This window comes from Macaca mulatta, chromosome 9, assembly GCF_049350105.2.
Source record: "Macaca mulatta isolate MMU2019108-1 chromosome 9, T2T-MMU8v2.0, whole genome shotgun sequence".
NCBI lineage: Eukaryota > Metazoa > Chordata > Mammalia > Primates > Cercopithecidae > Macaca > Macaca mulatta.
This window is the reverse complement of record NC_133414.1, coordinates 19,885,255-19,908,994: the sequence shown is the minus strand read 5'-3', so window position 1 is coordinate 19,908,994 and position 23,740 is coordinate 19,885,255. Positions and strand designations below refer to the sequence as shown.

Sequence of the window (23,740 nt, the reverse complement as noted above, 5' to 3'; positions counted from 1 at the left end):
GCTACTCATTTTTTGTTTGTTTTAGGGAGCAGAGCATGTTTAATAGGGAAGAAAGAAGGAAGAAGCTCCCCCCATACAGAGACAGAGGGAGGGGAGTTCCAAGGCGAGAGACGGAAAGCCTGTTAATATCTAACAAATAAAAGTAACCTTTTAATCTAAATACAGGAAGCCTAATGAAACAATTTGCATAGAAATACAAAGAATATGTAAATATTCACCTTCAGTAATAATCCACTAAACAGAAATTAAAACAATGCTGTATAAGTATTTACATGAGAAGCAATCATTAATACCTAATGCTGCATACATTGTGATAAAATTAGTATATGAATAATGTTGGCATTGTCCACTGGTAGAATTATCAAAGGCATAGCCAGAGACTTATAAGAACATTCAAACCCACTCACTGTACAAATAATTCCATATCTGATGATTTATCTCAAATAAGTTATTTAATGGAGCTGAAAACCATATGTTCAAATTTGTTATTATAGACTTGTCTATAAAAACAAAATTATAAAATCAATTCAAAAGTCCAACAATAAATGGCCATTTTATTGGACAATCAATGGCAGATCTGCACAATGTTATATTATGCTGATTAAACAGTGATCTCAAAATAAGGTTGAAGGAAAAAAGGCAGAACCCACAGTTGTCTGAACACTACAGTTGCAACTATAAAACTGTATGTATGCTTGTAGAATACATACTATACAAACTATAAAACTATGCATGCTTGTAGAAAAGAACTGTAGTCCAATATGCCAACATAACAATATCTGACCACAGCATGGTGAGACTGTGGGGTATTCCTACACCCACATTCTTTTCTGTTTTATTTTATTTTGAGATGGAGTTTTTGCCCAGGTTGTTGTTGTTACAGGCATGAGCCACTGCACCTGGCCTATTTCTTCTATTTTTAGTAGTAAAAAACTTTAATTACTTTGAAGGATAAAGCTCTCTTTCACGCCTGTAATCCCAGCACTTTGGGAGGCCGAGGCGGGTGGGTCACCTGAGGTCAGGAGTTCAAGACCAGCCTGACCAACATGGTGAAACCCCGTCTCTACTAAAAATCCAAAAAAATTAGCTGGCGGTGGTGCCGCACACCTGTAATCCCAGCTACTTGGGAGGCTGAGGCAGGAGAAATACTTGAATCCAGGTGGTGGAGGCTGCAGTGAGCTGAGGTCACGCCACTGCACTTCAACCTGGGCGACAGAGTGAGGCTCCATTTAAAAAAAAAAAAAAAAGTGTTGTCAATTTCAATAATGAAAATAACTGGAAATCTCGATTGCGACTGCACAAAACGACTGTCTGCACAAACTGATCGTTTTATGGGGCAACGTACAATCAAACAGGATGGCACCTCTTGATGCTGAAGCCAGCATCTCCATGTACATACATTAGCCACCAGGCCTTATGAACATTATACTTACATTTAAATACAAATTATCTGAAGAGTGATGTAGAAGCCTGAAGCCTTAGATCATTATTTGTCACATGCTAACTTTCTCTCTCTCTCTTTTTTTTTTTTTTTTGATAAATGCTTGAGCAATATAAAAGTAAAGAGGAAGAAAAAATAATCAACTCAAAATTACTAGCCTTCTTAGAATACTTAATCACCATCATCTTACTTGTTCTCTCAGGCTTACGTCCATTCAGGATTTATTTATTTATTTATTTATTTATTTATTACCACTTAGGAGTTGAGGACCACTTTGAGAACTGACAGAAGCTAGAAAATGTTCACATATGCAGAGACTGAAATATTTGCACACAGTTTTAGAGCATCTATATTTGCTTTCTCCTCCCAGCCCTCTGAGAGCTGACCCACAGGTCTCCAATTAAGAGTCACACTTCACAAGGGTGACATTTAATCCCTCCCTGTCCTCCAATATGCAAATAAAAAATCGCTTTCCTTTGCTGCCTATCGGAAATATCATAGTTTGGGATTTCAGAGCTAAGTTCTTTCATTCCTAGCCACTGCAGAAAATACAGGAAGGCATACACCTTCCCTTAATAACTCTAGGAACTATGTTAAGCCATCTATCTACTTATATTCTATGTATGTACTCTGATCTTTAAAAAAATTCTCACAAATATCTTGAAACACAGCTATTATTATTCCTAATTTTACAGATGATGAAACTGAGGCTCAGAGAAGACAAAATCTGCCAGATCACACCATTATTTAGGAGATGGTTTAGTATTCAATGTCAAGTCTGACTAGATCCAAATACTTGGCTCTTACCCACAGTCAGAAAAAACAAAAATGATGGGTAATAATAATAATAATAATAACCTGCCCAAATCAGAGAGATCATTGTTATCTGGAGGAAGGGAAGAAAGAATAGAGAAGAAGTGACCATCTGGGTCTAAGAATAATGGCACTCAATTGCAGTTATTAAAGATACTATGTTCAAGAAATTTACAATGCAACAATACCAGGATTCATAAATAAATTGCGCACTTAAAGCTAGTAAGACTGATCTATATATATTCGCCTTTGGCAGTAGAAAGTAATTACACCAAATTGCATTGGTTTATTGATTTCATTTTAATGCACAATGAGAATTAAATGGGTAATTTCTAAATGTGTTTTCTGCATTTGGGGTTTGGAATGGCATTAGAAGGTACTGAAATAAACTGAAACTGATATAAAAACTGAAATCATACTTGGGATTAGAACAAAAATAAAGACCACACAGTTTATTCAGCATTCTAAAAACCTATCCCACAATGCACAGGCACACATAAATATACATATATAAATATACATATGTATAATTTTAAAAATTCTCTCCATTTATATTCTTGTCCAAACTTGAAAGAAGCATTTCTGTCATTATTGGAGAACTTTGAGAAAGACTGAATTTAAAGTGTTGAATGGTTACAGAATAAAAACTTTATAAAGAGTTATTTTAAACTTTAACCATTCAAAAATCCAAAAATCCATGTATTTATAAGCCCTATTCAAGCATAGTTATTAGTTAAAATGAGAAGTGGCCAGGCCATAGGAAACAAAAAGTCTATTTTTAGGGAAGAAGTAATTTAAAAGAATAAACATCCCTGTGCAGATTCCCCATAATACTTAAAGACAGGTCTAAAATTAATTGTAGGATAAATTATTCATGTGATTATTATTATTTTTGTAGACACGGCTCTTGCTATGCTGCCCAGGCTGGTCTCTAGCTTCTGGCCTCAAGCCATCCTCCCATCTCGGCCTCCCAAACTTTTGGGATTACAGGTGTGAGCCACCATACCTGGCCTTGTGACTATTTAAAATCATACGCATTGCCATTCTTATTAAATAACTGTGACATAATTGTGATCAGTTTTGTTGCTGAAAATATTCAAAATGGCCAATGGAATGTATTTGGCCATTTGCATTTTAGGTTATACATGTTTTTGTAATTCATAGAATTCCTCTGCAGGAAAAATATAGCAGTTATTTCATGTTTGTTAGTATTCTTAAAAAGCAAGCAAGTTTACAGGAAGTAATTCCAGATGTACTCAAACAGGTATTGAATAATTTATAAATTGGATGTGAATAGCATTTGATAAGTGGGTGGGACGTATCTAATGCCCAGAAATCGTTGATAATTAGTATATACATTGCCAGCCATGTCAGAACCTAAATAAATAGAATTGTTGCATATAATACTTAATGAGGGCCAACTCAGGAAGTCAAATTCTGTATCTTCATAAAACTTAAAGTGAAATCTAATAAAAGAATCATCAAAATCACATAGATTAAGCAAAGTATCTCAGTTTCCAGTTTTATACAATACAACACAGAAGAAATGACCACAAAGGTATTTCCTAGCAAGTATTTTTTTTCTCTATTATACTAAATTTAGTATAGTTTGGAACAATTAGAAACAAAAGAAGTACTTAAAATAATGTTTAGACAAATTAAAATGGTATTTTCATGTCCTATTAGCACAAATATTTCTAACTTCATGATTTTTATTTTTACAGGCTCTGGTTTAGTTTTAGGTTCAGGATTCTTCTGTGCGTGTTTTCATCCTTTCCTAAAAAGGCACCAATAAATAATAATATGGTCTTTTCTTTAAAAGTTCTAAACCAAATCCGAAGACCCAGTCAGTCAGTCCTTGTGTGGCAAAGCTTTATGTTTAAGTATTTTAAACTTTAGACTCTCGTGTTTGTATTTTATTAAATTCAAAATTTCTAAAGTGACGAAGAATAAAAAAATCTTAATTTGCAGCAACACAGCAAGTCAGACCATCGTGATTTACACAGAAAAGTCTCAGACACACAAACAGTTCAGTGGCTAGGCTGTCAGAATGACACTCAAGACAAGTGCTGGTCTATAGCTGGAAAAAGCATTTCCATTTTCCACTAAATTTGTCTGCACCTGGACTCTCTCTCCAAGCTACTAAATGAAGCTCAGTAAGGTACAGTTTAAAACCAGAGTTCCAGTTTCACTTGCTTAAATCACCACAGCATTAAAGTAATAACACTGTGAATGGCAACATTTCTGGCAAGATAAGAAAGTCTAAAAAGTTAAGTAACTAATATGATTTTAGCTCAAGCTCAGCAACAGTTCTATGCATTCCTGTTTTCTTTAAACCACACCGTGCATCTGGCCGGCTTCTCTCCCGTATGCTTACCCCAGGAATAATGTATTTAGTTTGAGGAGCTATAAGGCGTCTGTCAAGCATGCTAGACCAATTCCAAGTGCGCCCAGCACTCCAGCAGGAATTTTCTTCACAGGAGCAAAAATTCAGGACTAGCTAAAGGCAGCCAAGTCTTGCTTTGCTGAACAGCATAGCAACTGCTTTCCTTCTTCTTGCTGGCTTGGGGTGTGTAGTATTAGTTAGTGTGACTTTCTAAAGTTCGTTGGATCACAACAGCTTTCTGTTCCAGAACCACTTAGGCAGAGCAGAGGAGCTCATCAAAGTCAATGAACAAACGCAAGTGGGAGGGTCTTATACTCTTCTGAATTACGTCAGCTGGCTTGGAAGACGGACGGACGCCTGCAAACTTGTCAAAGTAGAGTAACACTTCATTAGTATCAGATGCGACAGGTCCCTCGGGGCAGCCAGGACTCCAGCCCTGCTTGAGAATCCTTTCTTCAGAACAGAACAATAGGTTGCATAACTGGATAAGCTGTTGGCATTCAAAGAAACTACTGCCCTGAAAAAGTCTGGAATAATAGTAAAACTATTTTTCTACTCCCACTCACTGAAGAAATATTTTCTCTTTTGCACACAAGAAAGCGATCTTTCTTTTTTTTATCGCCTTTCAAGTTCTCAGTGTGTATGGAAAATCTAATTTTTTTCACAGTCAAATGAGTATCACTTGGAGATATTTACTTTTTTAAATTAAAAGCTTATTTATATTAAAAGACAGCATTAAAAGTTGAAATAATAAACACAATATTCTGAGAGCATGCTTGCAACACACACACACACACACACACACACACACACACACACACACACACACGGGTATTACTATCCAGGAAACAGAACTCCTATAAATCAAAAGACTCACAACTAAAAGAAAATGGAAAACAAGACATGAATAGATAAATCATAGGAGATAAAATTCTAGTGGTCAATAAACGGGACTTCCTTTCTAATCAGGAAATACAAACTGAAATCACAGTTTACCATTTTGCATCCATCATGGTGGAAATATTTTTTACAAACCTGAAAATCTCAGATCTTGGTGAAAATGTCAAGAAGGGGATGGCAAGCTATGGCCCACAGTCAAACTCAGCCAGCCACCTGTTTTGTATAACCTGCAAGCTAAGAATGTGTTTTACATTTTTTAATTACTAGGGGAAAAAAAAAAACAGAATGGTATTTTGTGGCACATGACAATTACATGAAATTCAAATCAGTGTTCTTAAATAAAGGTTTATTGGAACATATGGGCTTGTTGGTTTATGTATGCTCCATGGCTGTTTTTGTGCTACAAGAGCAGTCATTGCAACAGTGACCATGTAACTCACAAAGCCTTAAATATTTCCTACGTGGCCCTTTACAGAAAAGGTTCATAAGCCTGTGATGCAGAGCAACTAGACTTTCACATTCTGTTGGTGGGAGTATACCTTATTTATTTATTTAGAGACGGAGTCTTGCTCTGTTGCCCAGGCTGGAGTGCAGTGGCACGATCTCGGCTCATTGCAACCTCTGCCTCTCGGGTTCAAGCGATTCTCCTGCCTCAGCCTCTTGAGTAGCTGGGATTACAGGTGAGTGCCACCAAGCCTGGCTAATTTTTGTCTTTTTAGTAGATATGGGGGTTCAGCATGTTGGCCAGACTGTCTCGAACTCCTGACCTCAAGTGATCTGCCCGCCTTGGCCTCCCAAAGTGCTGGGATTACAGGCATGAGCCACTGTGCCCAGCCTGCTGGTGGGAGTATAAACTGGAACAGTCACATTAGATATTTAGCAGGATATAATGAAACTGTTGATGCCCAAGTACTTAGACCCAGGGATACCCTCACATGAGTACATAGGGAGGTACATGAACGAAATGTCCTTAGCTACACTGAGGGGCTGTAGTAAAAAACAGGAAACAGGCTGGGCGTGGTGGCTCATGCCGATAATTCCAGCACTTTGGGAAGCCGAGGTGGGAGGATCATTTGAGCCCAGGAGTTTGAAACCAGCCTGGACAACAAAGGAAGACACCATCTCTGCAAAAAAATTTTAAAGTTAGCTAGGCATGGTGGCATGTGCCTGTGGTCCCAGCTACTCGGGAGGCTGAGTTGGGAGGATCATTTGAACCTGGGAGGGAGAGGCTGCAATGAGCTATGATCATACCACTGCACTCCAGTCTGGGTGGAGTGAGACCCTGTTTCAAAAAAAAAAAAAAGAAGGAAAGAAGGAAGGAAGGAAGGATGGAAGGAAGGAAGGAAGGAAGGAAGGAAGGAAGGATGGAAGGAAGGAAAGAAGGAAGGAGAGAGAGGAAGAAAGAGAGGAAGAGAGGAAGAAAAAACCTAGATGCATATCAACAGAAAAGTGGATAAAATTTTGGATACTATTCAGTAGTGAAAGTGAATGGTCCGGAAGTTACCTACTTGAGTAAATTCCTACAAACACAATGTTGATAGAAACAGCAAGTTTGGGAACTGTAAGGTACCTTAAGAACCTGTGTGTACAAGGGTTCCCTTTTCTCCACGCCCTCACCAACACTTGTTATCTCTTGTCCTTTGGATCGCAGCCATCCTAACAAGAGTAAACTAGTATTTCATTGTGATTTTGACTTGCATTTCCCTGATGATTAGTGACGTTGACACTTTTACATATATTTGTTGGCCAGAGTTTTATGTCTTCTTTGGAGAAATGTCCATTTAGGTCCTTTGTATATTTTAAAATCAGGTTATGTCTTTTTTCCATTCTGTGAGTTCTTTATATATTTGGGGTATTAGCTCCTTATCAGATACGTAATTTGAAAATATTTTTTCCCAACCCACAGGCTGCCTTTTCATTTGGATGACTATTTCCTCTGCTATGGGAAAGCTTTTTGGTTTGGTGTAATCTCACTTGTTTATTTTTGTTTTTGTTGCCTGAGATTTTGGTGTGATGTTTTAAAACAATTATTACCAAGGCCAGTATTCAGCAGCTTTTCCATAATGTTTTCTTCTAGGAATCTGATGGTTTCAGGTCTTTAATCCACTTTGAGTTGATTTTGTTTATGGTACAAGATAATGATCCAGTTTCATTTCACTGTGTATATGAGTATCAAAACATCATGTTGTACACCTTAATATATAGAGACATTTTTTAAAAAGAACCTATGACATGATTTGCAGCAAATTTGAAAATATGCAGAAATACTATATATTTTATGTAGGTGATAAAACATGTAAAAAATAAATATGAAAATAATGAATACCAAATCCAGGATAGTGGTTATGTCTGGAGAGGAGTATATTTGGAAGGGTTAGTGAGGAGAAGGGGCAGTTTTATCAGTAATATGTTTTCAAAACTAGGTCATACCTACATCACTGGTCATTATAATATTTTCTATGCTTCTTTATATTCCAAAATAATTTATAATAAGTGTTTAAAATTAGGAAAAACTGTTAAAAATTTTTGATACAAAAAGTGCTAGACCATTGTGGCCATTAAAATGCTTATGAGACACTTCCGTTATATAACAAATGCTACAATAGATAAGAGTAAATAAAAGAAAAAAGTAGGCTGGGCATGGTGGCTCACACCTGTAATGCCAGCACTTTGGGAGGTTGAGATGAACAGATCACATGAGCTCAAGAGTTCAAGACCAGCCTGGGCAATAAAGAAAGACCTCAGGCATAGTGGTGCATGCCTGTAGTCCCAGCTACTCAGGAGGCTGAGATGGGAGGATTGCTTGACTCCAGGAAGTCGAGGGGGCAGCGAGCCAAGATTATGCTACTGCACACCAGTCTGGGCAATGGGAGTGAGACTTGTCTAAAAAAAGAAAAAAGAAAAAAAAAAAGAAGAAGAAGAAAGAAGAGAAAAGAAAAGCAAAACAAAAAAGTGGACTACCAATTTGTTTTTACAATAAATATTCCACTGTTAAAAATATTTAGAAGAAACTTGTAAGGAAGCATATGAATTATATTAACAGTGGTTGTGGGTTACTGAGTAGTGGTTTGAGGGTATTTGCTTTTTCTTTCCTTTTAAAAAATTTAGTACTTTTCAAACTTTCTACAGTGGGTTGATATTGATATTACTTTTCAACCTCAAATAAAGTTTCAGTGTCTAACACGCAACCAAGGATTATCTAATTTTCTAGGGAAATTAGAACCCTTTGTTTAACTCAGCATTTATTATGGGTTAGGATATTTTTTATCTCTGTGAGGATAGACTTTAACTTGTCAAAAACTGACAGACATGCAAATGAATTCGTCCAATATAAATAAATTGGTCTAGAAGAAATGCAAATGATTGCGGTCTTGTAGGAAAGATTATTCCCTAAGTCATCTTTTTTTTTTTTTTTCTGTTTTTGAGATGGAGTCTCGCTCTGTTACCCAGGCTGGGGTGCAGTGGCACGATCTTGGCTCATTACAGCCTCCGCCTCCTGGGTTCAAGCAATTCTCATGCCTCAGCCTCTTGAATAGCTGGAATTACAGGCACTTGCCATTACACCTGTCTAATTTTTGTACTTTTAGTAGAGATAAAGTTTTGCCATATTGGCCAGACTGGTCTCAAACTCCTGACCTCAGGTGATCTGCCCACCTTGGCCTCCCAAAGTGCTGGGATTACAGCATCAGCCGCCGCATCTGGCCCATCCTAAGTCGTCATTTTATTGTTCTGGGGAGTACTAACCAGTTCTTGTATCTAATTGAACAATCATAGCCCACTGTTCTTTCTTTCAATGACTATAAATACTTAAACGTTTCCCATAATCTTTCAAACTGGCTTAACCATGCTGGCTCCTTTAATGAATTAAAAAAAAAAATTCTTTGGCCTGTATTCAATCTATATTTGTTTGAAAGAAATGTTTTGAAAGTTTGGAAACATTATATTTGGATGCCAGTTTTAAACTTGAAACCATAGTTCCTTTCTCTTCTGACAATGGCATATTTGAGTATTAGCTTTCCAAACCCAGCCCACTTTAATTTATAATGCCATTAAAATATATTTACAACAGAAAAATGTTAACTAATAATGATTTCAGGTAACCAAAAGCAACTGAGGTTTGAAGAGAAGGATGAGGATGTAAATTCTAAATGGAGCATATAGGACTTTCAAAGCCTTTCCAAGCTTCTATAAATTCTCTACTACTAAATAACTCTGTGTGTGTGTGTGTGTGTGTGTGTGTGTGTGTGTGTGTGTGTGTTCCTTGCTCTCAAATGAGACTGAGAGATATTTTGTTGAGGTCTTTGGGAAGAGCATAAAGAGAAAAACTAATGAGGAAAAACTGAGGAAAAAATGTACGTGTCAATGAGAAATAGACTTGAGATTGAAACCCAGAAAAGTGAATAATTGAGGTTCAGGTGAGACAGGAAGTGATGGACTTAATTTTTTTTTTTTTTTTTTTTTTTTGAGATGAAGTATCGCTCTGTTGCCCAGGCTGCAGAGCCATCTTGGCTCACTGCAACCTCTGCCTCCTGGGTTCAAGCAATCCTCATGCCTCAGCCTCCTGAGGTAGCTGGGATTACAGGCGTGTGCTGCTATGCCTGGCTAATTACTTTTGTGTTGTTGTTTGCTTGTTTTTACTAGAGATGGGGTTTCAACATGTTGGCCAGGCTGGTCTTGAACTCCTGGCCTCAAATGGTCTGCCCACCTTGGCTTCCCAAAGTGCTGGGATTATAGGTGTGAGCCATCACACCCTGTGAAAATGATGGTTTAGATGAGAGATAATTTGTCATGGCTGATACCAGAACAAATAAGAAATCCAAAACAATTTGGTCACTTGCCAGTTTAAGAGAATAGAAAAAGAAAGGCAACCTTAATTTAAGTGGTTAAGTCCATGTCCAACAGTATTTTTTTTTTTTTTTTTTTTTTTTTTTTTTTTTTTTTACTTTTCATACTTCTGACAAATTTTCACATTAGATGTCTGTAACTTAGGTAATGAATGTCTGAAATGCATAGTCATATTATGGGATAAATATATTAAAATAGCATGTTTTCAGGGTTCTTTTCCTAGGTATAAAATAATTTTTCTGGTTATATTTTCATTGTTGAGTACCAGAAAATCAGTAAAAGGAAAGCACAAACAAAACAGCAGTTCTCCTTGTCATCTCCCAGGTCCTAATCCATAAAAAGAGGATAAGACTTCAAAGGATAATTGCCAGAATTACATAAAACATCTAGTACACATCTGGCACACCAGAATTGCCAAATAAACGTTAATTTCCTTTGCTGTAACTCAGTGGTTCTGGACTGGGGGTGATTTTGACCCCTCAGGGGACATTGGGCAATTTCTAGAGCCGTTGTTGCTTGCCACAATGGGGACGGGTGAGGAGTTTACTGGAATCTACTGGGCAGAGGCCAGGTTTCCTGCTCAGCATCCTACAACGCACAGGAGAGCCTCTCATCACAAAGAGCAACCCGGCACAATATGTCCAGAGTGCTGAGAACGAGAAACCAACCAGAATTGAAAGTGCCCTTCACATCAAAGCTGTCAATATGAAGTGCTTTCAAGTATAACCTAAGATCCCAGAAGGTGAAATTCAAATTCTTTCTCCATCTTGTTGACGTTGCTTGAAGGTAGGACAGAAGACTGGAGAGGCAAAACGCAGGAGAAAAACCAGACCACTGTGGGTCTCAGAAGCAGCTCCTGGGATCTCAGTAAAGTGCCCAGTTATTCTGTGATTCTGGGAGAAGCCCACAGAGGCCACTGGAGTAGCTGGGTGTCAGATTTCAGATGGAAGGACCTGAGGTTTCTGCAGTCCCAGCTTATATTCACACCGTGGAACATTTGTCCTTAGCTTGTTTCCAATTTCCTTCCATCCCCTGCTCCCGTCACTTGCCCCCAAGTTGTCTTTGCTAAACGGTGAAAAGGGCTTAATGAAAATGACACTAGAACTAGAAAACTCCTGGAGTGCTGTTTTAATAACTAAAGATGCATGCTCACTAATCTGAAAAGAGAAGGGTTCTTTCTGTTGATTTATTTGTACCCAGCATTGCTGTTATCTGTCGACATAAACAGAAAGCAGAGAGGAGAGCTTCAGGAATTCCGAACCTTCAATAGAGACGACTTTCTCATTTGTTGTTTTAAACTTTAAAACAGCAGCAGACCTTTCTGGAAGGGGAGGTGGTGGCCAAAGTATAAATATGTTATGTTGCCAGGAGACGACAAAAAAAATTCAGAATTTTGGAGGTCACATACTTCAAGTGGTCAGTCCAGACTTCAAAGTCCAGACTATTTATCCAACCATACAGGATTGTGAAAAAATTCCCTTGATCACACCCCAGTTTAGAGTTTATGCCTCAACAGTGTCATCTTTGATTATATAAGGCCATGCTATGGGTACAAATATGGATAATTATGGTATGTGTGAGCCAGACAGTGAATCATAATAGCAAAATAAAACTCTAGTGTGTTTACACACTAAGGCTCACATGTGTTTTTGGTAAACAACAGCGAACACATCCTTTTCTCAAAAAAATAAAAGTAGGAAACAATTTCACATGCCATAGTAAAAAAACAAGACGGAAATAGTCACAGACATAATAGAATTTTCTTTCAACATAGCAATCTATGTTGTTGCTAACAGTTTTTTTTTTTTAACATTAACAAAATTTCCAACTGAGCTATTGCTATTGACTGAGAAGAGCAAAGCGCTTTTGTTCCAAAGCTGTACTATTTAAGGCAAGTAGTTGTACTGTGGAGATCTCTTCCTCAGATTTTATCCCTCTAAGAAGCCATGATCAATCCTGCCTCCAATTCAGCAGCTTCAGATAAGATGAGACTCTTTATTCAAATCAGAGCCACTCAAATAAGTGAGCCTTTTTGAGACAGCATGTTGGTTTCAAGCATATTACAACTAACAGCAAAAACTGAAAAGGACTTTTTCCCATCCCCCCATCCCTACTGCTGAATGAGATACACTTGAAAATGAGAACCTACTGTTATTAATGAAGAGGCATAGTGATTTTATCTTCATGAAAGCTGCCACTTCAAACAATTCTAGAAATAATGGGAGGAGAGGGTATTTCGGTGCCGCCTTTGACTCCTTTACTCCCCAGCCCCATAGATCAGTTGTATGGTGAATTTGACACTGAAAATCATAGCTTGTAATTTTTTGGTACTTGTAACCTGCATTTAACATGGTAAGTCCCTTTTTCATACCATTAAAATGAATTAAACATCGTTTCAGAGTTAACTGTAAATGAATTGCAGATTATGTTCTATAGTAGTTAAATGACTCTAACTAATTCAATGTATTATGTATAATGTTTCAATATTTCTCCTTAATACAATTTCCACGGAATAATACAAGGTGTGCTGGGGACTAGGGAGGTTACACAAAGTGCTGTTTTTGTCCCACTGTGTTTTTTAGATACCCCCTCTGGTCCCGTTTCCTAATCTTCTTCTCCCAGCCTTTCTCTGGTCTGCCGTCCAAAGAGCTTTCCTCCTGAAATGTTCACATCTCACCTATGCTGAAGGAATACTTATTCTGTAGTCCTGGAATACTCTTCGTTTCTGCAAGGTCAGGTTTTCCTAAATATTTAAGGTCTCTGAGTTCCAGATTGTTGCATTTAATGCCAATTTGATGACTCTGCATGGATTTCCAATAGACTTCTTGATCTTTCTGTGATCAAAAGAGCTACTAATTCCTCATACTACAGCAAACAGCACCCCCATGCTCCCCCATCCTCCCAGCTAAACATTTACCAAGTCCTGTCCATGCTAACTCCGAAGTATTTCTCAAATCCAACCCTTGCCTTGCCACCTCTCACCACCACTCCCTTTAGCAATATCCCCAGCTCATCTCTGGATGCTGTCCAATCTCCATAGAGCAGCTAAAGAGGTATTTCGTAAGGCACGGACCGCTTGCATCATCTTGCTGCTTAAAATTAAAGTCCTCTGCTCATTTCTTGCCGCAGCTGAGATAACTGTGGCCTGCAGGACCTGGGGAGATATGGCTTCCACTCACGTCTCAGACTTCCTCTCCCCTCTCTCTGCTCCTTCCTCCCCACACTGCAGCCATATTGGCGTCCTGCTGTCCTCGGACTGAGCCAAGAGCATTCCTGTGTTGGGGCCTCTACCTGTCTCTTCCATCTGCTTAGAGTGCTTCCCCCTCACTGCTCCCCACCCACCACCCCCAATCGACTCCTGCATGGCTGCCACCATGCCACACACTTGGTACTTTTAGAGTGATATGATTTGGCCCACAATCCAGGGAGAACTTGAAGTTCATTCAGTACAGTGAAGAGTACACCAGATTTAGATTTGGAGATCTGAGCTAGGCCCGGCTCTGTTGCCTCTAACTAACTGGCTAAGTTACTTGATAGGCCTGAGGCTCTGAGTATTCTGCTGTTAAGAGAGGATGTTCAACTCATCACCTAGAGAGAGGCTAGTGACTTAGTCTTCAAACCAACAGTTCTAGAGCTGTTATTCTACTAAACATGTTGGAAGAACAAGACTTTATGCAAGAATCTCAGTTAGAGGTAACAGTTATAATCTCTAGGGCTTCGCAGTTAATTTAAGTTAAAAAAAGTCAGAAGAAATGGTGTAATTTTCACTCCTTGACCCTGTTTTTTTTTTTTGTTTTTTTTTTTTTCAATGAGACAGCATCTAGCTATGTTCTCCAGGCTAGACTGCAATGATGCAAACATAGCTCACTGCAGCCTGGAACCCCTGGGCTCAAGTGATCCTCCTGCCTTAGCCTCCCAAGTATCTAGGACAATGGGTGTGTGCCATTGTGCCCAGCATCACCTAATCAAAAAAAAATTTATGGCCGGGCGTGGTGGCTCATGCCTGTAATTCCAACACTTTGGGAGGCCGAGGAGGGTAGATCATGAGGTCAAGAGATCGAGACCACCCTGACCAACATGGTGAAACCCCGTCTCTACTAAAAATACAAAAATTAGCTAGACATGGTGGCACATGCTTGTAGTCCCAGCTACTTAGGAGGCTGAGGCAGAAGAATCACCTGAACCCAGGAGGCAGAGGTTGCAGCAGGCCGAGATCACCCCATTGCACTCCAGCCTGGCGACAGAGCAAGACTCAGTCTTAAAAAAAAAAAAAAAAAAAAAAAAGGCTGGGCGTGGTGCCTCACATCTGTAATCCCAGCACTTTGGGAGGCTGAGGCGGGCTGATCATGAGATCAGGAGTTCAACACCAGCCTGGCCAACATGGTGAAACCCCATCACCACTAAACATACAAAAATTAGCCAGGCGTGGTGGTGGGAGCCTATAGTCCCAACTACTCGGGAGGCTGAGGCAGGAGAATTGCTTGAACCCAGGAGGCAGAGGTTGTAGTGAGCCAAGAGTGTGCCACTGCACTCCAGCCTGGGCAACAGAGCAAGACTCCATGTCAAAAAAAAAATTAATTTTATTTTTAACCTTTAGTCATTTTGCAGACAGGGTCTTGCTCTGTCACCCAAGGCAGTGGCACAATCATGTCTCACTGTAGCTTCAACCTCTTGGGCTCAAATGATCCTCCCACCTCAGCCTCCCAAGTAACTGGGATCACAGGAGCACACCACTACACCTGGCTAATCTTTCCATGTTTTGTAGAGACGGAGTCTTGCTATATTGCTCAGGATGGTCTTGAACTAACTCCTAGGCTCGAGTGTTGCTCCCACCTTAGCCTCCCAAAGTGCTGGAATTACAGTCATGAACCACTTCACCTGGCCATCTAACTTCTATTTAAACTAAAGCTTGTTGATGTTGTGAGTTTTGGAAGGAATAGACCTGATAACTGTATCCACACTACATTATATAAGCATATGCATCTAATGTGTAATTACCTATATGAAGTCTGTCAAATATTTTGAGTATTAAATAATGAATGTGATTTTTAGGACTTCTTTGTGTTATCTTTATAAATAACTGAATTTTTAAAACATAAATCTGGCCAGGTGCAGTGGCTCACGCCTGTAATCCCAGCACTTTGGGAGGCCAAGGCGGGTGGATCACTTGAGGTCAGAAGTTCAAGACCAGCCTGGCCAACGTGGCAAAACCCCCGTCTCTACTAAAAATATAAAAATTAGCTGGGCATGGTGGCGCGAGTCTGTAATCCCAGCTCCTTGGTAGGCTGAGGCAGGAGAATCGCTTGAAACCAGGAGGCGGAGGAGGTTGCAGTGAGCCGAGATCACACCACTGTACTCCAGCCTGGGTGACAGAGTGAGACTCCGTCTCAAACAAACAAACAAACAATAACAAAAAAACATAAATCTATAAATTCAATATAATATAATAAAATAAACATAAAATATTTTGTTGGAAACAATGGATTTGGGATAAATGTACTACAAAACAGGACATACAAGATTGTTAAAAATAAGATCATGAGGTACAAAGCAATGGTTTTTACAATGTGATTTCATCTCATTAATTTCTGCAGTGAAGTAGTGAGATTAATCCTACTTTCTAAATGCACACTTAGCGTAAATCGCAAAAATAATTGGCTACTCCCTGATTTTGACTACAGTGACCCATTACTTAAGCTTATATCTTTCTTCTTATTCTGCCTTTTTTTTTAATTGTAAGAGGTGATTTGGGACTACCAACTCGGAAAAAATATTCACAGCCACATTATAAAAACATTATAGGCAGGATTCATCTCTTGCTCCTTTGAGAATAAGAATTTTCATTTGTGGAACTTTGGAATGCACAAGCAAGATGTTCATTCATGTTTTACAATGCTGATTAACAATTGCTTAGCACTTTACCAGGGAGAATCTTTTTCCTGAGTGTTTATCACCCTATTCTGTAATACAGTTGAGGGCCCACATCAATGGTACCTATTCCTTCCTGGCCCAGAGGAACACACACATTTAATCTGAATGCACTGAGTACCACAGCTGAGTGGAGAAAGGATTAGGGAGGCAATTAAGAATAAAAATAAAATCCTTGCAAGTGAATGACACAGCATCTATTTCCCTACAAATGAAAATGAGAAAATAATGCATCTGTGAACTTGCAGCCTTCACTTCTTTCACTATGCATATTCCTCTTATGAGGGGTTCTCCAAGTGTAGTCTGAGAGCCCTGAGAGCAATCGGGAGGTCTGCAGGCAAAACTATTCTCTGAGTATCAGATGAAAAACTGGATATACCCCCAACATAAATACAGTCTTTGGGAGATGCGGAGGTTTTGTGTTTCCTTATTCTCTACATATCCAGTGAAATAATATACAGTTCTACAAATCTCTGACCTAGGGTTTGTTTGGTTCACACAAATAGCTCGGGAGCCCTGAAGCTTGCTTAACCAACCCCTGATAAAACAGTAATTCACTGAATTGAGTCAAAAATCTGTATCGACTTTAATGTACAAGTCTCTTTAGGATGAATGTCTTGCTACACTGGTTTGTTAAATTAGGGGGACTAAAACTTTACAGAGGTTTCAGTCTTTGATGATGGGAATTGAACCCTAGCAAGCAGGATGCTTTAAGTGCATGTATAGACAAACAGTCTAAGTGCAATTTAAGTATATTTATACTTAAGTATCATAGTGGTTAATCTGTGAATTATTCTAACTATGAATATAATGCATATGATACATAAGTGGATAAACCAGGCCAAAAGTACCCAGGTAAACACTCCCGTTCACTTTAAACCAGTCTTTCTCAGCCTTGCTGCAAAGTGGAGTCACAGGGAGCTTTAAGTTATACCAACTATTGAAGTCCACCCTATGAGATTCCAACTTAATTGGTCTGGGATGCAACGTGGTTAAGCATGTGGATTTTTTTAAGTTCCACAGATGATTCTAATGTGTGGCCAAGGTAGCAAATTATTGCTTTAGGGACATGTAAATTCTCCTCTTTTCTCTGCATGTTTCATCATTGTTCAGTCTTGACCCTTGAATTCTTGCAGCTCTTGAACTTCTACCATGAAACCCAGCATTCGATGACTTCTAAGATTCTTAGACCGCTACATGGAGGTTGGATCTTTTCAGGTCCTCTTTCCAGAACTGGCTGCAAAAGCTCGCCACTTACCTCTAAGGCAGCCCATCTTCTCATATCCTATCTGCTTCAATAATTTGACACTACTGATCTGTCCTCAACTTCCACTCTGCCTTTCCTCGGGCATTTGACAAAAGTTCCCCTTGCCCTAAAGTCTTGAACCAGCCCTGCCAGGACACACCCACCCCTCCCCTGCCATCCTCAGTCCTGGCTCCAGAGACCCTAGTGTGCCAAACCCTGCTTATCTGTAAGAAGAGGTTAGTCGGATACTGCCTTAAACTTCTGTCTTCAGCAGAATACAGGGCGTAAATGTGGTCACTGAAAACATGACTGGGGCTGGGCGCAAAGGCTCAGGCCTCACCTGTACTCCCAGCACTTTGGGAGGCCGAGGTGGGTGGATTGTTTGAGGTCAGGAGTTTGAGACCAGCTTGGTCTCATGGAGAAACTCCGTCTCTACTAAAAATACAAAAATTAGCTGGGCACGGTGGCATGCGCCTGTTATCCCACCTACTCAGGAGGCTGACGCAAGAGACTCACTTGAACCCAAGAGGTGGAGGGTGCAGTGAGCCGAGATTGCGCCACTGCCCTCCAGCCTAGGTGGCAGAAGGAGACTCCATCTCAAAACAAACAAACAAAAAAACAAAAAAACCATGACCGGGCAATTTAGGATTTCCAGATGTGCATATTTCTACAAGAAAGCATTTAGGTATATCTGATATTTTTGGAGGCTGAAGAAATAAATAGAAAGAAAATCATGTTATTTTTATTGTGAAAATATAATGGATATACTTATGAAAAACATGTTCTTTATATAATTAATAGGTATGCTATTTTGTGGTCACTTTACTTGGACCCTCAAATCCACAGGTGCTCTGGAATAACATCCGAACATATTTCAGATCTTTAACTCAAACAGAATGAACCAATTGGAATGTTCTAGGATGCCATTCTTTAATATCATGGAAATTTGACTTATTAGTCTTCAAGGAAGGGTGACCTATGGGAGTGCTTTTAAAAATCATTACTTTCACTGGGCACAGTGGCTCATGCCTGTAATCCCAGCACTTTGGGAGGTTAAGGTGGGCAGATCACTTGAGTCCAGGAGTTCAAGACCAACCTGAGCAAGATGGCAAAAAACCCTGTCTGTATTAAAAATACAAAAAATTTGCTGGGCATGGTGGCACACGCCTATAGTCCCAGCTACTCAGAGGGCTGAAGTGGGAGGATTGCTTGAGCCCAAAAGGTCAAGTCTGCAGTGAGCCGTGATTGCACCACTGTACTCCAACCTGGGCAACACAGTGAGACCCTGTCTCAAAAAAAACAAAAACAAAAACATTACTTTCTACTTCCTGAATTACCATGAAGGAGCATAAATACAATTTTGAAGAGGTTCCTGTGGTCAGAGGGGTAAACTGTCATATTCCAAAGCAAAGACAAGACATCTTAAAAGTAAAACTTCTTCCAAGTGAGCTGTGCTTATTAAGTACCAAATGGGATCCAATTTATTTGCAGTATTTCATCTAATGCAGTCAGAGGGCATAGCAGTTCTGACGATGTCTGATGAAGGAGGATCTCTGTTTACTTCCACCACTCATTCTCCCTGGATTAAAACACCACAAACTTTCTGCTCTTTGCTTTTCTTGAATAAGTTACCAAAAAAGAGCAGAACTGAGTCAACACCAAACTGCCCTTTGGATAACCATGATGGAGCAGATTTACCTTGGAACATGATTTTGAATTCAAGCCATGAACTACACTGGAGGAATGCTTTACATCTCTAATTATTCATTTTGGATTTCCAATTTTGACACAAGGTAATATTCGCATGTTTCATTTATTACTAATCATTCAGTCCATTTTTTTTCCTTTTTTAAACTGCTTTTTTTTCCCTTTCTGTCTCTGTACACTAACTCTGAATAACTGTAGTAGCCCCTTATTTCTGTTAATCATTTATCTTGAAAATGGAAGACAACAGAGTCAGATTACCACAGAATTAACACAGTAGGAATCAACATGAAGAAAAACTAGGTTTCAACTAGGCACAGTGGCTCGTACCTATAATCTCAGCAACTTTGGGAGGCCAAAGTGGGAGGACTGTTTGAGCCCAGGAGTTTGGGACCAGCCTGGGCAATATGGAGGAACTCCATCTCTACAAAAAATACAAAAATTAGCTGAGCATGGTGGTGTGTGCCTCTGGTCCCAGCTACTAGGGAGGCTGAGGTGAGAGGTTGCCTTGAGTCTGGGAGGTGGAGGCTGCAGTGAGCTGAGATTGTGCCACTATACTCCAGTCTGCGTGATAGAGCCAGATGAAAGAAAGGAAAAGGAAGAAAGGGAAGGGAAGGGGGAGAGAGAGAGAAGGAAGGAAGGAAGGAAGGAAGGGAGGGAGGGAGGGAGGGAGGGAAAGTAAGAGAAAGGAAGGAAAGGAAGGGAAGAAGGAAGGAGAGAGGGAGGGAGAGTAAGAGAAAGAAAGGAAGGAAGGGAGGGAGGGAGGGAGAGAGGGAGGGTGGGAGGGAGAGAGGGAGGGTGGGAGGGAGGGAGGGAGGGAGGGAGAGAGAAAGACTAGGTTTCAGCTAGGCATGGTGTCTCAAGCCTATAATAGCAGCAACTTTGGGAGGCCAAGGCAGGAGGATCGCTTCAGACCAGGAGTTCAAGACCAGGCTTGGCAATGTAGTGAGACAGACACTATCTCTACAAAAAAATTTTTAAAAATTAAAAAAAAAAAAAAGCTGGTCATGGTGGTGCATGCCTATAGTCCCAGTTACCTGAGAGGCTGAGGCACGAGGATCCCTTGAGCCCAGGAGGACAAGGTTATAGTGAACTATGACTGAGCTCTAGCCTAGGAGACAAAGTGGGATCCTGTCCCTAAAAAGACAAAAATCAACTAGGTTTGAGGCAAATGACATTGCTTTGTAGGTCAGTTTCTGCAACTAAAATATGGAGACACTCTGGACTGGCTCTGACTACATGACTGGGGGGTCCAGTTCACACTGAAAATGTGGTGTCTCTTGTTCCAAATTACGAAGGATCACAGCAGAACCGTAGCAGAGCATTAATCCAAGTGTGCAGCGCTTCTAAGCACAGGTGACATGCCCATGAAGCTAATTCTAATAGTACATCTTTCATGGCATAAGAGTGAGGAACAAGTAACATATGTAAAGTGCTAAGTATAGTGTCTGGCACATGTAAGTTTTGTTTTGTTTTGTTTTGTTTTGTTTTGACATGGAGTCACGCTCTGTTGCTCTGATATCCAGGCTGGAGTGCAATGGCACACTCTTGGCTCATGGCAACCTCTGTCTTCTGGGTTCAAGCAATTCTCCTGCCTCAGCCTCCTGAGTAGATAGGACTACAAGTGCATGCCACCACGCCCGGTTAAGTTTTGTATTTTTAGTAGAGATGAGGTTTCGCCATGTTGGCCAGGCTGGTCTCAAACTCCAGACTTTAAGTGATCCACCCACTTCGGCCTCCCAAAATGTTGGGATTACAGGCGTGAGCCACTGCACCCAACCCCACATGTAAGTTCTTAATAAACATTAACTATTTCTGTTACTTTGCATTCCATATTATGGACTTCCCAGTTGGCTTGTTTATGTCTCCTTGCACATTCCTTTACCAATACCATCCATTCATTCTGTAAGTATTTGCAACTGGCAAGGCTAGCAAAACTTCTGCATTCTGAAATGGCCTCCCTCTTTGTCTCCCTGGCAAACTCCAATCCATGTTTTAAATTCAATGGAAGCTTCCCTTCCTTTCAGATGCCTTCCCTGACCTTATTAGACAGAAAGCTTCTCTTCATTATCCATTGCATATTGTTTATAATAGCACCAGCCACCCCATGTATGCAAATACTTATCTAATATATAATTCTCCTCCCTATAACTCTGAAGCTCCTCCTGAACAGAAACACATAGATGGTACCTAATTAATAGTTGATGGATGAGTGAATGATTTTTTAAATTCCTTGCAAGTGTATCATCAAAGATCCATTTGCCTTCCTAGCCATTACACTCATTCATATGATCAGTTAGATGTTTAAAATGGTATTTTCCCCTACTATTTTATATAATGTTCTATCTGTTGTACATAAGCAGGCTATTCATGGAATATAACATGCCATTTTCTACAAATGACTTTAAGATGGAGATGTCTGAATTTATGTTGTCTCATTTTGATGTGTTCAAAGAACTGTAATCATATTGTAACAATTTAAAACATGCCTGAAAGAAACTTACTACTTATTTTCTGGATGGAGAAAATAGATAGGAAAATGTATTAGTAACATTTAGCTTTCCAACTTTTTGCTTTCTGTTCAGTGGAGTTATTGAATATGATTATCTCTTTTCATTAGGACATTCCAAGTAAGTGAATTTTCCGGTATTGAAACTCACTCTTAACTGCTCAAAAATATCACATTGGGATCCATTCCGGGGAGAATAATCTCTAATTCCATACAATCTTACACTGGAAATGTGGAATCCAAGTCAATCTTTTTTTGATGATTCAGATTCATAATTAGGAACATTACTATACTATGATTCGATGAGTGTTCCAAAATCAAACAACAGACTAAATGTTCAGCAACAGTAGAGTGGATAAATCGTGATATAGGTTCTAAAATGGAATATTATACAAATACCACAGACCAACTGTAGAAATGTAATATTCAGTAAGAAAAAAAAAGCAAGCCCTCAAAAATATATACATAGAATACGATTGCATGTACATACAAAATACAAAAATAGGCAAAATCACTCTAGTTTGCTTAGGGATGTGTACAGATATGGAAAACTAAGAGAGAAAAACAAGGAGAGGCCAGGAGCAGTGGCTCATGCCTATAATCACAGCACCCTGGGAGGCTGAGGTGGGAGGATTGCATGAGCCCAGAGTTCAAGACCAGCCTGGGCAACATAGTGACACTCCATCAGTATAAAACGAAAAAAAAAATTAGCTGGTGACATGTGCCTGTAGTCCCAGCTACTCAAGAAACTGAGGCTGGAGACTGCCTGAGCCCAGGAGGGGAAGCCAGCGGTGAGCCATGATCATGCCACTGTACTCCAGCCTGGGAAAGAGAGCAAGACCCTGTCTCAATAAATAAATAAATAAATAAATAAATAAATAAATAAATAAATAAGGATATCACCATAAAAGTTAAGGTAGTGGCTATCATTTTTGTTGCAATTTTCTATAGGTATCTCATTTCCTAAATTTAAAAAAGAAAATTAAAATATTTCTTGATGTTTTTAGGCAGAAAGTAAAACTTTTAAATTTAATACACTGTCACTACTGCACATGTAAAAGCATTATAAGTCTATTAATGTAAATGACTTTGCCAGCTGTGGTCTCTAATGCAAAAATAAGATGCTTTAAGAATTTATTCCTTTAATGTCATGTTTTGACAATTAATCATCTACCTTCGTTTCACAAATATAGTCATTATTTCTTTCATGTTCACTTTGAAATCAGAGGTTAACAGAACATTAAAAGCTACTCCATTTTCCTGAGGAAATGAAATCATATAATTATAGATATCACATTGCCCTCAGATCTTTGTTTCTAATCGGCTTATTCCATCTAATTCAGGGTAATTTTGTAAAATTATGGAAATGTGGGATGTTTTGTAGGACAACAAACTTGTTACATATAAAAACAACAAAAACAAATTACTGACTGAGTTGGTGAACAGCAAAGAACCTTGCTCAACAAACATTAACTGTAAAATATCTGCTCACTGCCTGCTTATTACAAATCATGCAATTTCATCCATGAAAGTTGATTTGCATTATTTTTTGAATGTTATTCAGCTCATTTTAATTATTCTTGTCATTAGCTATGTTCTCTGATTTCCAAGATGTTAATTTGGAAATCAGAATTAATGCTCTCTGATTTCTAAGATTTCTGCTTGAGGGATTTTAACATCCTAGAAAGGTTTCTCTCTTTGTGGGGACAGGGTCTTGCTCTCTTGCCCAGGCTGGAGTGGAGTGGTGCGATCATAGCTCACCACAGCCTCCAACTCCTGGGCTCAAGAGCTCCTCCTGCCTCAGCCACTCTAGTAGCTGGGACCACAGGCATGCGCCACCATGCCTGGCTAATTTTTTAATAATTTTTTGTAGAGACAGGGTCTTGCTATGTTGTTCAGGCTGGTCTTGAACTCTTGGCCTCTTGTGATCCTCTTGCATTTTGGAAATACTTCAGTTTGTGGTGTTTG

General features: G+C 39.3%; 1 protein-coding gene across 8 annotated transcripts in view; it reads right to left on the bottom strand.

The window, feature by feature from the left end:
• Positions 1-23,740, bottom strand: part of CACNB2 (calcium voltage-gated channel auxiliary subunit beta 2) — a 405,954-nt gene that overhangs the window by 201,936 nt on the left and 180,278 nt on the right. For 2 of the 8 annotated variants that reach the window (XM_015146553.3, XM_077945113.1), the window contains exon 1: positions 4,632-5,103. The exons of the other annotated variants lie outside the window; for them this stretch is intronic. In XM_015146553.3, the coding sequence (XP_015002039.1) occupies positions 4,632-4,682 (51 nt within the window). In that variant the 5' untranslated portion in view covers positions 4,683-5,103. Of the gene's footprint in view, positions 1-4,631; positions 5,104-23,740 lie in introns of those variants that run through there. 8 annotated transcript variants of the gene reach the window in all.